Below are 18,750 nucleotides of genomic sequence, written 5' to 3'. Positions count from 1 at the left end.
TTGGGGGTAAAAAGATCTTCTCCTTATAGGGGGTCAGGCTTGTGAAAGACCATCTTAAGTGTGGCAGGAAGGTTTTGGGAGGGGGATGGCTTCGCTTTAGGAAACAGAGATTAGGATTCGATTTTGAGAAGATATGTTGATAGGGGAGTGATCGCTTTAGATGGAGTTTGCTAAGTTAGCTAGCCTCGCTCCATATGCAAATGTTCTATTTGTCAGTTGTTTCTCCTAGTGCAGTGAGCAATGGTTTGGACTCCCTGTCGCAGGAACTTGCGGGATGAGGAGACAGAAGAGTTTGCTAAGCTTCACAGTAAACGCCAAGGGTGCATTCTAGCTTCAGGGGAAAAGGACTCTATGGTGAGGAAATATGACAAGTCAAGGCAGTTTTCAGTCCGGTCTTTCCATAGGAAAATACGGAAGCCCTCAATGGGTGCAAGCAAAAACCACACAAAAAAAAAAAATGGTTCTTTGGCACCCCTCCTAAAGTGGCAGCTTTTGTTTGCCTTGTAGGGAGAAAGAATGTGGTAACTATTGACAACCTTGGAAAAGGTCAATGGTGCTTCCCAACAATTGTGTCATGTGTATGGAAAACACAGAGTGCATTAATCACCTCTTCATTCATTGCACATTTGCTTGAAAGTTCTGGGCAGGATTCCTTGGTTTATTCAACATGGCAGTTCTTTGTTTGTTATGGAGGGAAAGAAATGGCCGACGCTTCCAAAAAAAACATGGGTTGGTGGGGGAAGTGATTAGGAGGGTTAAGGTTGAGGTTTTGGGTTAGGCTTCCTGGATGAATTCTTGTGATATTAGCTCTGTGCAGTTTGTTTGGGTTGTAATTTTTCGCCAACTTTGGTTTTTTATATATATATATATAAAGTTCAGTTATATATATATTTCAAAAAAAAAGAAAAAAGAAAAAGAGGTGCAATACTGACAAATAAAACATTAATCAAAACAAGGCACACATCCACATGGTCAGGTTCTAGATTGCTCCTTAGCACAACTGCCACAAGCTACCCATGAAGGGGAATTTATAGGCAGCTGATGTCTAGATCATCCAATGCCAGGCAAGTTTGTTGAGCACGAGTGTGCAAAAATGTACCACAATTAGACCAAAAGTGGAAAGTCGTGCTCAAGCAGCAAGGAGCCCAGCGATACATGCTTAGCAAACATTGGTCACATGCCAACACAATCATGCCCCAAGCTGTACTTTTGCCAAACTATTGGGCATTATCTGGAAAGGGAAACTTACAATTAAGGTCACTACCAATGTTTTAAACATCGTTATCACGTAACGAATTGCACCCTTGGGATACTAATACATATTGGTTATCACATGGGATATATTAGTTGTATCGCGTAATGTATCATTGTTGTTGGGAAACACCAGAACATTGTGAAATTGGTCAGATTTTTCAAGGTTCAAGGATTAAACACTTAGAAATCAAAACATTACAAACAAAAAAATAAAATAAAATGTGCACATAATAGGGGTTTCTTTTGTATGGGGTCCTAATACATGCACTATCCAACTGAACTAATGCAAATATATTTAAAGTCTATTCATATAATTTATAAACATAAGAAGACATGTATGGAAACACAAGCAATACATTCAAAAGCAAAAGAAGAATCACTAGATCAGGCTACATGTTTGATTTTGTCTTTGGAAACAAAGATTGCAACTGATTAGCGAGAAATTGAGAAGTTTTGATTTTTCCCAATTTTCTACAACTTTCCCCAAATCTCAAAATCGAAGCTCCAAATCCATGTTTTTTCATGGAAAACATGAAGAATCATAGATTTGTAACCATTTGCCACTGATTTAACGTGATTTACAGCCAAATTTATTTTTTTAAAATGGTTCGAAAATTGAAAATGCTCACTGGATCGAATAGGTGAGATATATCGGCACTACCTATGCATTTCGTATCACACATGTGGGATACAAGATATATCATGGGATATATCGGCCGATATTGTTGATATTTAAAACACTGATCACCAGCATGCAATGCCAGACCAGTTCGCTATTCATGAATAGGAAGAAACATAAAACAGCCCACTTAATTTAGCCAGGCTCTCCATTTCTGAGGAAAATAAATGACTCACTTATTTAAGTAACAAAAATCGATAAACACATCTCATACAAAATCAATGCAAAGAGCAAGATATATGTGAGAAATATGAGATAGACAAATCCTATCTCTAGCAAACAACCACAATAGGAAACGAATTCCCTGAAAGAAGCTTAAAAACATTTGAACTTTATAAAACTCATTAGGTAAAGACAAACAAAATAAATGTATTTCAAGAGACAAATCTTAGGCAACATATGTGAAAGAAAAGGCCAATATTTGATAAAGCTACACCACTCGGGTGTCAAATTATGCACGAAAAACCACTGGAATCCAAAAAATAATAATAATAATAATAATAAACTGATCAATGAATGATCACCGTTACATTTCGTAAGAAAAAATATAGCTTTAAGTGATGAGAATCTTTTGTACCAGATTTGGAGAAATGCCACGTGCAACAGCTGCGCCACCAATTGTATATTCCAGTATAAGGGCCCAACCGATCAGCCAAGCGATACTGGAAACAATCAGAATTTTAAAGGTCAGCAACTAAAAAGAACTAATAAGCCAATAGAAGGCCACAAAAGCAAGTATTTGTAAATCATTTCCTTGAATCCTGAAAGTACATATATAGTGTTTGAGCCCATCTATCAAACTTCTAATCACTATAGCTCATGGATAGTTATATTTCAAGCTCAAGCATTTCTCATCCAAAACAAATGAATTTAAGAGTGCATTTGAATGATCAGGGAACAAGGCCAACAAGAAACGCTACTGCCAAATCATGTGGATGCAATACGAATGGAAAGGTCCCTTTCAAAAAAGAAGAAAAGAAAAATACTAATAGAAAGATCCAATTCGTAGTTCTCATCTCAACCATGATCTGGGTGGTAAAAGAGGAAAAGTGTTAGCCCACCTTGGGCCTGTTTGGATTTGGGCAAAGTTAGCAATCCATGCTGTCTCCATGCTGTCAAGGCTAGCTGATCATGAATAGATTGTGGCACATGTGGAGCATTTAAAATTTGGTCGGTGGTTACATTTACACGTGCATGTACACATTTTAAATGTGAACATTGACACATGCCACATTTTTTAGTGCTTGAAGATTGACAGTGGTACATATACACATGTTGGATGCTTGAACTTGGACAGTCGCACATGTGGCACATAGAAACATGTTGCGCATGTGCACGGATAAATATGATGCTCATTAGCATCAACATTATAAAGTGTTGTTGACAAGTAGTTCCACCCCTCCACTAGAGAGACCCAATGGATGGTCTAACAGCTATATCCATGACTACTTGTCCAATTATGCATTGGTTCCCATGCACAAGGGTGTTTACAAACCATGGACATGTTCGGTTTGCCCATGACTACCAGTCAGGAAGCACTTTTCCCAATCCAAACAGCCACTTAACAGGGTTCTGTTCTCCAAGCCACCCCGAACACCAAGCACATTAAGCACATATCGGAAACCCCACCAACTACAATTTGGCGGTACACCCAAACACCTATCTTAATAGTAGGAATATGTGCATATGGTTAACAATGGAAGAAGAAAGGATGAAAATGATTTAGAAATTTACATTACCCTTCTCCAACACATATGTATGAGTAGTGATAGGCACTCCCTGCAGATGGGCAACGACTTGCAAGCTCTGCATAGCAAAATGCTGAAAGAGCAGCTGCTACTCCCGCAATTAAGAAGGAAATGGTTAGAGATGGTCCCGAATGCTCTCGAGCAACTGTTCCAACAAGAACATAAACTCCAGCTCCAATAGTTGATCCAACACCTGATAAGAGGAACAATGATTAGAAAGCTGTAAATTTATTTAGTACTAAACTCTGTAACAAGTACAAGGTAATTAGGAAAGCTGGCAGAAAAGGGAGCAAAAACTTTACTATTATAGGAAATTAAACTTGGAGTTCAAGTTCAAAGAAATAACTGTCACAAACAAGTTCACTAAGCTCTGTTAGGCCCAAATATAGTTCCCCATATTCACCTGTGGACCACTGAAAGCAAATTAGGTCCACCCGCCATGTAGATGAATGGGACCCAAAATGCAGGCTGGTCAACTCATCAAGTGGGTCGGAGGCCAGACATGTACAAAAACAAAGGATGGTTTAAGAACATTTGCTAATTGTCAAAATCCAAAATACATGTAGTCCAGCTGATGAGTGGCTGGCCTTATACTTGGGCCACTTCATTAACACCTAGTGTTCAAAGTATCGGTATTGTTACATGTATTGATGACCAGGGATATGGAAATGTGTATCGGTATTAGCAATATTATTGTCTATACCAGGAATAATATCATTGTATGAGGGAATCATTGGGGAAAGGTTGGGAAAAGGAGGTTTTTTTCAGTGAAACTTCAGAAGATATTGAAAGACATAAGTTTACATATTCAAGAACAAAAAATATTGCAAAAAACAACTATGCATAATAACTTTCCATTTTATATAGGTCTAACCATGTGTTGTCGCATAATATCAGTATAAAATATGTAGCCAATCAATAGATAGGCCAGCACTCATTAATATATAAAATTGCCACATTATTAATAGTTAAAACACGTTTTCTGATATTAAAAAAAACGAAAAAAATAAAAATAATAAAATAAAAAAGGATTTCACCCATATCCCCCATTTTTCACTCAAATGTTAACTTTTGCCACAAATCCATGTTAATGCATGGGATCATGTATAGAATTGGATTTCCATTGACATCCATGCTAACATATATATATATATATATAGAAGAAGAAGAAGAAGAAGGTGGATTTTTTGTCACCTTTGAGTTCCAGCCCATTTTCGTTTCGAGCCGAAATTTCTCCCCAAATCCAAATTCTGATTCAATAAAAACCAATAGTGATAGAAATCACCTAAGGAATAAAATTCCAAAAAACTGAAGATTTTTTTTGGGTTTTTGTCAAAATTTCCTAATTTTGGGTCAATTTTCGCCTATTTCCAAATGTTTCCCTGGCATCTACGATATTATCGCTGGTATTGAGGATATTACCAATGATATCACTGATACCAGGAAACTTTTATAAGGAATTCTTCTATTATCGAAAATATCGGTGATAGTTGGAAATTTTTAAACTTCCAACAGTTTTGATATCGATGACCTAGTGATGGGGACATCTCACATGGAGTACCTTCGCTACGCACATACGAAAGGAGGAGGAGGACCCTACCGTCGATCTACCTTGGCGACAGCATGGATTGAAGACCCACAACTTGTGGGAGGAGTATTGAGAGTCTTAGAGTCTAGAGTGGACCCGATTATGGCCCATCATGTCATGATCATGGCCCACTACCATGAAACTTCGTAGGATTTTCGATTTTACTATTTTTCATGTTTTATTTTTTGATGGCCGGGTCGGATTGATTAGTAGTTGTTTGGTCTTTATTATTTTTATGTGGACCTTTTTAGGCGCACTTGGCGCAGGGGCACTTTAGTCCAACAGCAATAGTGCATCTTCCAGATCCAGCTCGCCGTTGCAGGACCGCAACCTTCGGCGTAGCACTACGACTACACCGCACATCGGATCGAGGCAAAACTCGGAGGATCAAGACTCCTCCCTTGGCCGACCAGACTAGAGGTGGCTCCCACCCCATACGTGTTCCCATCACACGTGCGAGCCCACATGCGGCACATGTGCGGGTCCCACACGCGGGACCTTTCTTCCTAGATTGATTCATCCTTCTGGTGCCTTCCTCCCCACTCCAAAACCCCTTTTGGATCACCCGATTTGGATACCCGGTTTGAAAGATACGAATTTTTTTCCCTATTTTCTGCAAAATTCCTCAAATCAGATTAAAACCCCAAATTGACCAAATTAGTTCTCAATTCTCAGCCTAATAAATCATCCTAATCTGGAATCCTAACCCTAGATTACCTAATCCTCACTTTTCCCCTAGAGCCCTAATATTGCCCTAATTTGCGATTAGAGGATCCCATTGATGATGAAACAATCCTACACAAGCTTGAGGGTTTCCACATTCCTTGGAACTCGTTAGATTGATTATTTTGAATCAGAATCAGCCCTAACTTGTGTGTAGGCTTGGATCTTTACGGATTCTCCTATTTGGAATGGTTTGACTTTATTGTGGGATGTAGAGATTTATTATTATTAATTAATTTGATGATCTTAGCCTGAGTTTCTTGCATATCATAGTTAATTTTCATGTACTATTCCTACATCAAATTTGGTATCAGAGCCAAGTTTTTCATAGGGGAATGCATTGCATGTTTAGGGTTCAGTTTATTTATGTCCATTTTGCATCAAGTCTCCTCATATAGGGCTATTTAGGACCCATAATTCACAATATAGGCTGCTAAATTTTTTGTTGTCAGAAAATCCACAAATTTCATTGCTGAATTTTCTGTTAACAAATTATTTGGGTAGTTATATTGCTGGAATTTTAGTAGCGTTGTGTAATTTCTTTCATATAGAGTCTTATAGGGTCATTTAGTTCCACTTAGACGCATATAGTTGCATTAGAGGGTCCTTGAGTTGAGCGAGTGATAGTATGCCCCCACACGTGCTGGTCGTGGTTTTGGTTTGTACCCTACGCTAAACATGGAGCAATTGTAAGAGTCCATGAACAACATAACCCGGCAGTTTGAGTATTTGGGTAGGTGTCTGGAACAACGTGTTGACCAACGCTTTGATCAACTTAATGTATGCGTTACCCAACTAGAGGCCTCCATTCGAGCCAACCCCACTAATGGGGAAGATGCCCAGTCTCAGGTAGGTGATCCAGAGGACAGACGAAGTAATGATCGCGGTCAAGGAAATGGTCTTGGGCATGCACCTACGTACCCACCCCGCGAGGGACATCGCGGCCAGTATGATCCTAATATGCACCTTCTCAAAGGGGTCAAGGTCGATGCCCCCACATTTGACGACCGGTTAGACCCTAAAGCTTTTCTAGACTGGCTGACGGACATGGACCACTACTTTTGAGTGGTACAACATGACGGATGCCCGCCGAGTCCGTTTTGCTAAAATGAAGCTGGTGGGTCAAGCTAAAAGATTTTGGGCCACGGTGGAGTGTAAAAATGAAAGGTCGAGGGAACCCCCAATAGTCCATTGGGTAGAGATGAAAGTTTTCAAAGAGAAGTATCTCTCATTCTCTTATTGTTTGAAGTTGGTGGAAGATTGGCAGTCCCTTCGACAAGGTGTCATGAGTGTAACCAAATACATTGAGAAGTTCAAAGAGTATTTGACCTGGTGTGAGGTAGAGGAGGAGCCTGTGCTCACTCTTGCTCGATTCAAGATGGGCCTCCATTCTGATATTAGGAGAGAACTGCTCGTTAAGCACATTGACACCCTTGAACAGATGTATCAAGTGGTGTTAGAAGTCGAGCAGTATCTCAGAGTGCCTATGGGAAGGCAGGTTGAATCCCGAGATTCCAGCGCTAAGGTTAATCACACAGGGACTAAGCCTAGCACTGGAAATCAATTCAAGCCTTCCAGTAGTTTGCAGTCTAGATTCAAGGATGATAAAGGGAAAGGAGTTGTTGGGTCTACCTCGCATAGAAGTGATGTAACTAGGTGCTTTAGGTGTCAGGTATTTGGTCATTTTGCCCACCAGTGTGGCACGAAAGAGGGCACCAAAGGGTTCTTTATTGATGGGCAAGTAGAAGTTTTGGTCCCTAAGAGTGGGGATGAGGAAGAAGAATATGTGCCAGAGAAGAGCGCTAACGATGAAGAAGATGGAGCGCATGAGACCGCAACACTTGCAGTTGTTCGTTGTGCCTTCATACAAACAAAAGGTACCGACAACTGACGTCGCAACACAATTTTCTACACCTATTTAAAATGCGGGGAGAAAAGTTGTAAGGTGATTGTGGGTAGTGGTAGTTGTGCTACCGTGGTCTCAACTAGCACCGTGGGCCGTTTGAGCTTGAAAATTGAAGCCCATCCTCAACCCTATAGAGTCTCTTGGGTTGATGAGACCTCCATTCCTATATCTCAGCGTTGTCTTGTTCTTATCCAGTTTGGATCATATACAGACAAGCTATGGTGTGATGTGGTTCTCATGGATGTCGGCCACATCATCTTGGGTAGGCCATGGTTGTATGACATGGATGTTACCATATTCAGTCGCTCAAATGTGTGCACATCCATGTTTGAGGGAAAGAAAATCAAGCTGAATCCTTTACCACCCAAGAACACTGCTAGAAAGGAGTCCACAAAGAGTGGTGCGAGCGGTTCAAGGGAACCCAAGTCCAAGTCCAAATCCCAGTCCAAGCCTCTTATTCTAAACGCCAAAGAATTTGAGTAAGAGACTGAGTCAGACTCGATGGTGTATGCCCTAGTAGCTAGGGAGACGACACCAGAGGTTGGTATAGAGTTGCCCGCTGAGGCCATCCCGGTAGTGGACGAATTTCGTGATATTTTTCCCAATGAACTAGTGGAAGAGCTTTCCCCCATGAGTTATTTTCAGAAGACACTATGGCATAAAATGGGCACTCGGCTTCAATTTTCATCTGCCTACCACCCACAGACTGATGGTCAAACTGAGGTGGTCAATAAGAGCCTAGGCAATTTTGCTCAGGTGCTTAGTGGGAGAGTTTACCAGGACGTGGGATACTGTCTTACCCACTGCTGAATTTGCACACAACAATTCCATCAACAGGTCTACAGGTTTTATTCCATTCGAAGCTGTTATTGGTTATAGACCTAGGACACCTATTGATTTGGTCCCCATGTCCTTGTCCCATAGGCCATCAGAGTCTGTAGAGTCTTTTACACAGCATATTCATTCACTGCACTAAGAAATCAGGCGAGGGATAAATCTTAATAATGAACAGTATAAAGTTTCTGCAGACAAACATAAGAGGTTCAAAGAATTCAAAATAGGAGATTCTGTGATGGTTTGTATCAGGCCAGAGCGGTATCCCCAGGGAACCGTTCGAAAATTGCACACACGTAGCGCTGGACCATTCAAAATTATCAAACGAAATGGTCTCAATGTGTATGTGGTAGATCTTCCACCTTCAATGGGGATTAGTTCCATATTCAATGTGAATGATCTAGTCGCATTTAAGGGTATCCTTGATCCTATGTCCAGCATTGCGCGTGACCATCCCAGAGCACCAAATCATTCACCCGACCTTTGGCCTCTTCTTGACCCCTTGTCCCAGCCTCTACCCCCTATACCCACCATTCCTACTTCCAGAGAGGAGATAGAGGATATCCTGGACCATGAGATATAGTCTCGACACAGGACGGTGGGTTCCAAAAGTTCCTCGTTAAGTGGAAGTCAAGGCCGGCTTCAAACTACTCGTGGCTCAGTGAGGAGGAACTTCAGTGGCTTGATCCTGATATTCAAGAGCGGTACAAGAGCTTTGTTTCGCCAGTGGCGAAATCTTCGCAGCCAGGGAGGGTTGATGGGGACATCTCACATGGAGTACCTTCACTACGCACGTACGAAAGGAGGAGGACCCTACCATCGATCTACCTTGGCGACAGCATGGATTGAAAACCCACAACTTGTGGGAGGAGTATTGAGAGTCTTAGAGTCCAGAGTGGACCCGATTATGGCCCATCATGTCATGATCGTGGCCCACCACCATGAAACTTCGTAGGATTTTGGATTTTACTATTTTTCATGTTTTAGTTTTTTATAGTCGGCTCGGATTGATTAGTAGTTGTTTGGTTTTTATTATTTTTATGTGGACCTTTTTATGCGCACTTGGCGCAGGGGCACTTTAGTCATTCTCTCCTCTTAGGGTTTCTTTATAAACTCAAGGGGAAGGGGCATTATGGTGATGTTGTAAGAAATAAGAAAAGAAAAGATTGTTTTCTCTCTTCTCTTTGTGTGTGGAGACGTGAGCCATAAAAGGGTGAAAAGCCCCCTTTATTCATCAAGGGAAGACTACCAAGGTGCAAAGCCTCATCCCAACCCATTCCCATCATCATCATCTCTTTCCCCTTCATTCGCATTGCTTGTTCAGCCCAACACAACAGTCCAACAGCAAGAGTGCATCTTCCAGATCCAGCCCGCCGCTACAGGACCGCAACCTTTGGCGTAGCACTACGACTACACCACACACCGGATCGAGATGAAACTCAGAGGATCAAGACTCCTCCCCTAGCCGACCAGACTGAAGGTGGCTCCCACCCCATACGTGCTCCCCTCACACGTGTGAGCCTACTCGCCCACGTGTGGCACATGTGCGGGTCCCACATGCGGGACCTTTCTTCCTAGATTGATTCATCCTTCTGGTAGGCCTTCCTCCCAGCTCCAAAACCCCTTTTGGATCACCCGATTTGAATACCCGGTTTGAAAGATACGAATTTTATTTTTTTCCTGATTTTTCCTATTTTCTGCAAAATTCCCCAAATCAGATTCAAACCTCAAATTGACTAGATTAGTTCTCAATTCTCAGCCTAATAAATCATCCTAATCTGGAACCCTAACCATAGATTACCTAATCCTCACTTTTCCCCAATTTTAGAGCCCTAATCTTGCCCTAATTTGCAATTAGAGGATCTCATTGATGATGAAACAATCCTACACAAGCTTGACGGTTTCTACATTCCTAGGAACTCATTAGATTGATTATTTTGAATCAGAATCAGCCCTAACTTGTGTGTAGGCTTGGATCTTTACGGATTCCCCTAATTGGAATGGTTTGACTTTATTGTGGGATGTGGAAATTTATTATTGTTAATTAATTTGATGATCTTAGCTTTGCATATCATAGTTAATTTTCATGTCCTACATCACCTAGCTATACCTGATAATATCATTGATATTACGATAACAATGTCAATATTCAGAACACTATCACAATGGGACCCACCTGATCCATTGTTAGGAATTTAAAGATATAATGGAATCATAAACCTTTTCAAACATTCAGATTTTAACGTCCAATTAGTGGACCCAAAAGTGTAAATGTGTAGAGATGAGAAGGGAGAGAGAGATAGTGATCTCTCTCTCTCTCTCTCTCTCTCTCTCTCTCTCTCTCTCTCTCTCTCTCTCTCTCTCTCTTACTCCTCTAAAATAGGATCTATACATAAGGAGTTCGGGTTTCAAGGAGACACTAGTTATAGTGCTCCTCTCCCTACAGACTTTGATGTGCCCTACAACATCTAAAGTCTATGATCCCGGCCTATCCATGTACCCAAATTGACCTAATTCACCCACTAACCATGCCCATTAAGGTATCAAAAAACGGTTACATAACGGCCACAACGGATGTTACATAATGATAAGATGGAAACCGTTACACTTTACGGAGTCATAACGGCTAACACGGAAAAATTGACCTGTAACGGTCTATTACGAGGCTGATATATATATATATATATATATAAAGTCCTTTATGAGAACTGTAATGGCCGTTACACCCAGTGTTCGAATTATCTCCGATATTATCTTTATCTCCAGCTCAACGATATCGATAACAATGGTAGCGATACCGATAACGCTAATAGTATCAGAAATTCCAGGTATTAGCAATGTATCGCCAACATATCAATATTGCTAATGTAATCATCAATATTTTGAACTATGTAAATTCTAGGTGTCGCTTGTATTGCCAAATACATCAATATCCCCAATGTGTCGCCAATTTTTTACTATGTAAATTCTAGGTAATGCTTGTATCATAAGTGTATCAACAATATTTCAATAATATCGCCAACGTATTGATATTATCAAAAATTTTATTTCAAATATTTTTTTTCATGGGCGCATGGTTGTATGTAGTGTTCAATTTGTCATTTATAATATTGATAATATCTCGATATTATTGATATCACAACATGCAAGATATTGAGACCACAATCTTTCGTTTCCTTTCCAATTGTTGATGATTACTTGGTGAAATATCACGTGTTGTTGATATTTTGCAATATCAATGGATGATTGGATGGAAGGTTGGATTGTTCAATAGGACAGAGGAGATGGTTGGACTGATTTCTTACAACAACACATGCTTTTAAGGCCCCACTAAATGGAAACTTGTTATGTATGCATTCTTTTTGCAATTTTTTTTTATATAAATATGCAAATATGTACATTTTAACATCTCCTGAAGTTTCAATGAAATTCCACCGTTTTTCCTATGTTTCCCTGCATTTTCGGTTATCAATGAAATTATCGGTGATATCGATATTGTTTCCGTATCCCTGGCCAACGAAACTTGTAACGATACCGATACTTCGAACACTAGTTACACCCCCTATCATAACAGTGGTGCCCATTATGGCCACCATTTCTCTTATACCTTGATGGCCATCCACCCGTGGTCCAATACTCATGCAAATCAATGGGTAGACCATAGGATCTTAACCATCAGACATCCCTTAACTGCAATTAAAACCTTTTTACAGTTAAAAATAAAAGATCAATTGTTGAAAACATTTTAAAAAAATTAAACCATTTAACTGCAAGGCCCAATAAACAAGGTATTTCGTAACAATAACGATGGCCATAACGGCCACCATCATTACCTTTACAACACGGGCTATAACGGTCATTATGGCCCCCATAACGGACGTTACTGTCTCTTCTTTTTATTGGAAAAAAAAAACTAGAAAACTTGTATAGGCCTCATAATGGACCATTATGGGGCCATTACGGCCTTTACGGGGTGTAACGACCATTACGGGTTATTTTTTCAGTAACAACCATCACAGCCGTTATGACCCCATAATGTGTAATGGTTCCACCATTAACTTTACATAACGACCTTTTACGGCCCCATAACGACCGTTATGGCACACCATGCTAGTAAACAACATGAGAGATGGCTTGATCAACAACATCTAAGCCATAAAAGTGTTCCTAGGCAACCAGCGGTTCCCTTGTTATATCTTATGGACATACCCCAACCATTTCCTAATACGTGCACCCAACTACAACCATATATGAGCGGCTGAATTGACCTCGTGAGAAGGGTCAACGCACATTACACTAGGAACTTAAACTCACATATGTTCTCAAGTCTAAGGATTAGTCAAGTTGGTACATGCACTGGTTGATCTGAACTAGGCATGATGGGTCTCCCAATCTAAAGACTTGAAGCAATCCTCCAATACAAATGTGAAAAAGGGGTTTAATAACAAAATCTCATATCCATGAACAATCAAACTCCAAAGTGGGGTAGGGGAAAGGCAACAACTCATCGTTGAGCCTGATGGTGGAGACTTTACATCTCGACTCATCATCGGGCTGCTCATACAGGATAAGGGCATAAGAATAGCCACAGGTTCATCGCAAAACCTCCTAAGTGGTCATGGACTAATGGGGGGCTGAGATCCATGGAACACAACCATCCCTTGGTCAGTGGTTGTTGTGCCCAAACTCAAGTTCCCAAGGACAACAAAAGAATTCCTCTCCTTCAACCCATGAATGCATGAGCAATTAAGGTAAACCCACACAGTAATTATGGTATTAATAACATGCCAACACAAGACCCATGGCCATCATGATCAACAATTAAGATTAACATGAGCTTTTTAAGGCACACAACCCTATTGTCCATGCCTACCGAAACACCAAGAACATCATAAGGCAACCCAAAGTTTTTTTTATAAATAAATAAATAACCCAAAGACCTTACCCAATCAATAAAAGCCAATAACAATAAAAACCTAGAATGAAGCAAACCTCCCACCAAATATCACAATCATTAGATTTCTTTTATAACAACATCAACAATAACAATGAACTCATATATATGGCCTTTAAAAAAATATACACCAATTCAAAAGTAAAATATAATCGGAAAAAGAAAAAAAAAAAAAAGAACCTAGAAATTAAAACATACCATGATGCAAAATATGGAAAAATAAAATAAAATTAAACTAAATGGAAGTCACTAAAAGATTTAGCCCTAACAAAAACTCCAACAAAGATTATCCAATGCTAGGCATCAATATCTAAGTCATCGAGCACTCAAGATCCATACACAAGGCACACATGCACAAGATCCAACTATTCATCTAGTCCGCTCTATCATTGATAGACTATATACCGAAAATCACAACATTTTGATTATCCTAAACATATATGGGAGGACTTTTGCCCATTGATTGTTGATCATTGGCTTGGACTTGTCCCTAACCAACCATTTGTAATTCTTGAAAGTCGTCCCATCAATGGCTAGGATCACCTGAGCATATGGTTTTTCACACCCACCCCCAACAAGGCTCTGTAGATGAAATGTCTGGATCTCGTACATGTGGATAAAATGTATGGATGTTGAATGGTTGACTACTAAATTGGATAACATTGATAGCATTGGATCTACCCCCCAGACCTCAAAGATACACCAATTCAAAGGGGGAAAAGGATCCAACAAGAACAACAATGGAAACCCATAAAAGAAAATGAAACCCATCAATCCAAACACCACAAAAACCATCAACATCATAAAAATAAAGGGAAATCATTTAACCATCTGGATAGTTCATTCATCTTAGACAATTCTTGGCATGCAAAAACACAAGAATTGAACCAATCAGGCAATCCTAATCATCCAATCAACACGATATAAAAACGTATGAACAAGATCAAGCAAAGAAAAAAGGTCCAATCATTTAAACACTTAATCGGTGGAACCCACCTTGGATCGTATATGATTCCAAGGGGTTGTTTGGATTCTTGTAACTTTTTAAGTCGTGACTTTTACATGAAAGTGTAAGTCGTTTACATGTTGTTTATTTGGATGTAAATTGTAAGTCACTTACAGGCAATGTTCGAATTATCTCCGATATTATCGAAATATCTCTTATATTATCTTTATCTCTAGCTCAGTGATGCCGATAACACTGGTAGTGATGCCGATAACACTGGTAGTATCAGAAATTCCAAGTATTAGCAATGTATTGCTAAGTATCGCCAATGTATCAATATCGCTAATGTAATCACCAATATTTTCAACTATGTAAATTTTAGGTGTCGCTTGTATTGCCAATGCATTGATATCGTCAATGTATCACCAATATTTTTGACTATGTTAATTCTAGGTAATGCTTGTATCATAAGTGTATTGACGATATTTCAATAATATCACCAACAAATTGATATCATCAAAATTTTGTTTATTAGAAAAAAAAAATTTATTTCAACCTTTTTCATGGGCACATGGTTGTATGTAGTGTTCAATTCGTCATTGATAATATCTCGATATTATCGATATCGCAACATGCGCGATATCGAGACCGCAATCTTTTATTTCCTTTCCAATTGTTGATAATTTCTTGGTGAAATATTATGTATTGTTGATATTTTGCAATATTGTTGGTTGTTTGGAAGGAATGTTGGATGGTTAAATAGGCTAGATGGTATGGTTGGACTGATTTCTTACAACAATACAAGCTTTTAAGGCCCCATTAAATGGAAACTTATTGTGTATGCATTCTTTTTGAAAAAATTTTATTTCTAAATATGCAAATATGTACATTTTAACATCTCCTAAAGTTTCGTTGAAAATTCCACCACTTTTCCCATGTTTTCCCGCATTTCCGGTTATCAAACGATATTGTCGACAATATCGATATTGTTTCCGTATCCCTGGTCAGCGAAACTTGTAACGATACCGATACTTCGAACATTGCTTGCGGGTAAACAGTTTTTTTGTGTTTGGGTGACCTATAAAGTGTTTGTATTCACACCAAACAAAGCTTGAAGTAGAGAATCGCTACAAAATCTTCAAATTACATTTATATAAAATTTTAAAAAAAATACTTGCAATGAGATATTCCATTTGGTTGAGCCATCTAGATAATTTTTTGAGCTAATTCTTAGGCTAAACTAATCATCAAGTGAGCCACAAAAGTGGGCCCACAAACTCAAAATACTTGTAATGTGAAGAGGCTACTTATATAAGCAACAATTGCCCATGGATAATAGATTAACATGATCCAAAGGCCTTATTTTAGCAAACAAATGCCCATGGATAATAGATTAATGATATCCAATGGTCTTACTTTAACAAACAAGTGCCCGTGGACAAGAAACCAACCTATTTGCACAAACAAGTGCAATGACCCATCTAGTGTCAAGTACATACAATCCGTTTATCATGCGCATTCCCTCATCTTCTTCCTAGCCCCAAAAGATCAGGTCGATCTTAATTTAGTTGGGCCATACCACCAGAGCGTACTCTGGACCAATCAGGCCCATGGATAAGAGATTAATAATATCCAGTGGTCTCTTATTTAGAAACAGGTGCGACTTGATCAATCAATTCATTGATTTGTTTAGGAACCTAGGAGGGCATCATATAACACACATAATAGACTAATTAGAGTCATGCGCATATCTTCATGGCCCCAAATCTCTGTGCCTGTGTATCAACCATTGCATGATGCCTAAGTATCAAACAAAAAAAAAAAAAAAAAGAGGGAGAGAGAGAAAAACTTTGATACACTGGCAAAGTATGATGATGATATGTAGGCACTTATAAATTACTTAGATATTGCACATGTGGCATACAAGCAGCTAGACTAAAACCATCCAATGGTACCTAGTGTAGATGTATTATAAAACAGAAAATGAAGCTTATTTGATTTCTCACTATCGGAATGGTGGACATTTATTGGACGGTTAAAAGTGAATAAATCCTACAGTCCTATTTCCACAAACAAGTGTCCACAAAACAGATGTTAGGATTGTTTGATCTTGGTCCCATGATTTGGCAACAGCATGCTGAAAAATCTTGTCGGTTTTATCCATATCATGTGCAATTTCTTAGTGACTGTGTATCAAGCATCATATGCAGCCTGAGTATCATATAATCCCATACAGGGTTATACGCGCACATGCATGAGACTGTATGATCCAAACCTTCGTGGTATCCACCATGATGTCTACATGAAATCCATTCCATCCATCAGTTTTGTCAACTCAGATTAGGATGAGAAACTAAAAGTGAGGCAGATCCAAGGCCCTGGTGGGCCACACCATTCTAAACAGTGGGGTGGTAAATGGCCACCATTGAAACCCTCTTGGGTACCACAGCCGTTTTATTTCTAATCCAAACCGTCCGTAAGGTGATTCTCGCCAGGATGGACGGAGTGGATGTGAGGAGGACATCGCGGTCGGCCCCACACCACTTTGGGATTGCACGAGAGAGAGAGAGAGAGAGAGAGAGAGAGAGAGAGGAAACGGTCATTCATCTCCTCAATATAGAGCTTGGGAAAGAGACGTTGAGCATCTCCTCCTTACGCTCAAAATTCCAAAAATCCAACCATTGGCAGGTAAGTGACTTACCAGAAGTGAAAACACGGCTCTTCATGTTTTCAAAATGTTAAGTGAAAGCTGTAAGGGACTAACAGGTTGTAACTCTCTTACAGCTGAAATTTCACACCTTAACACTACCTGTGAGTTACAGGCTAGTCACTTACAGCTAATAGAAGTTACAGGCATCCAAACGTTTGGTAGTTTGGATTTTGGGCCTTCCAGATTTGGAATCCAAACCAGGCCCAATCTTGTGATTGGCCCCCTGGAATTTGGTGGATCTGAAATCCTTAAAAAGTACATTTATTCAATTCCTCTTCAAAAAGATGGGTTCGAAAACTCTCCAGTGGTCATATTTCAAAAGGATCTCTTGCTCTCTCTATAACCTGAGATCTCCAGTTTGCCAAACACAGTATCTGGATTCCACGGATTAAAAATCAATGTTGCCAAACACAACTGAAAAAAAATAAAAATTGAAAATAAAAATTGAAAATCTTGAAATCAAAGATTTGGATTCTAAAATAAAAAATCCAAATCCAAGTTGCCAAACGACTCTGGTCAGATGACACCAATCATCAGATCTACGGCTTGCAAAACGAGTGGTTAAAACAATAATGGACATTCCAAGGATGAGGCTAATTTTTTGCACACGAGGTGGAATGAATGTACGGTCAAGATCAATGCTTGGCTGGCCCAAATTTGAGATACAACTAGTTGTATAGTAAGCATATGATACAAACAGTTGAATGAATAGTAGTAGTAGGAGGAGGAGAAGAAGAATTTAGAAAATACCAATAGCAATGAGCTGAAGAACAGATAATTCCTTTGCTAATTGCTGCTGCTGCTGTTGCTGTTGCTGTTGCTGCCTCAACTGAAGAGAATTATCTACTTGTTTTCTCCTCATCAAACCCCGAAATCCCCTTGATGTCCCTCCACCTTCAACGAATCCCATCGACCTGCCCGACCTGCCCGCACTGCCCCGAAATATTTCGGAAGGGGGCTTTTTTCCAATTTCAGGGAAGCGAGCAGGCCAGGCAGAATATATAGAAGAAAGAAAGTAGAAGAAGATCCCTTGCTTCTTCTTCCTTCCTTCTTGTTATTTATTACTCTAGGGAGATGCTTCTTCTTCCTTCCTTGTTATTTATTACTCAAGGGAGATGCTCCAGTGCTCTCAGAGTACTATCTAGTTGCAGTCTTCTTGGTTCATTCGGAAACTTAGACAGTCCAATCCATTGATCCAGACCGTTCATCATGACAAGCACACATTTCACGAGTTACCATTTGAAACATCACACCATTCTGACAAATAGTAACCGTTTGATCAATGCACTTCAATATGGACGGTCAAGATTTTTTTACACAAAATAGGTCCACCAACATCTTCACAGTCACGGATTGCTTATCATTTAAAGAGTCGCTTTTTTTAAGGCAATCATCGCCATCCCATCCA

At 39.6% G+C, this 18,750-nt stretch overlaps 1 protein-coding gene across 1 annotated transcript in view; it reads right to left on the bottom strand.

Moving 5' to 3' along the window:
* LOC131234043 (cationic amino acid transporter 2, vacuolar-like) overlaps positions 1-18,481 on the bottom strand; it is a 43,989-nt gene extending 25,508 nt beyond the window's left edge. Inside the window, exons 1-3 of the mRNA XM_058231005.1 lie at positions 18,093-18,481; positions 3,673-3,874; positions 2,511-2,595 (exon numbers count right to left, since the gene is read on the bottom strand). Of these exons, the coding sequence (XP_058086988.1) occupies positions 2,511-2,595; positions 3,673-3,874; positions 18,093-18,252 (447 nt within the window). The 5' untranslated portion in view covers positions 18,253-18,481. The remainder of the gene's footprint in view (positions 1-2,510; positions 2,596-3,672; positions 3,875-18,092) is intronic.
* Positions 18,482-18,750: the final 269 nt, after the last annotated feature.

This window comes from Magnolia sinica, chromosome 18 (genome assembly GCF_029962835.1).
Source record: "Magnolia sinica isolate HGM2019 chromosome 18, MsV1, whole genome shotgun sequence".
Lineage (NCBI taxonomy): Eukaryota > Viridiplantae > Streptophyta > Magnoliopsida > Magnoliales > Magnoliaceae > Magnolia > Magnolia sinica.
Note: the sequence above shows the minus strand (reverse complement) of the source record. Positions and strands in the feature narration are given on the sequence as shown.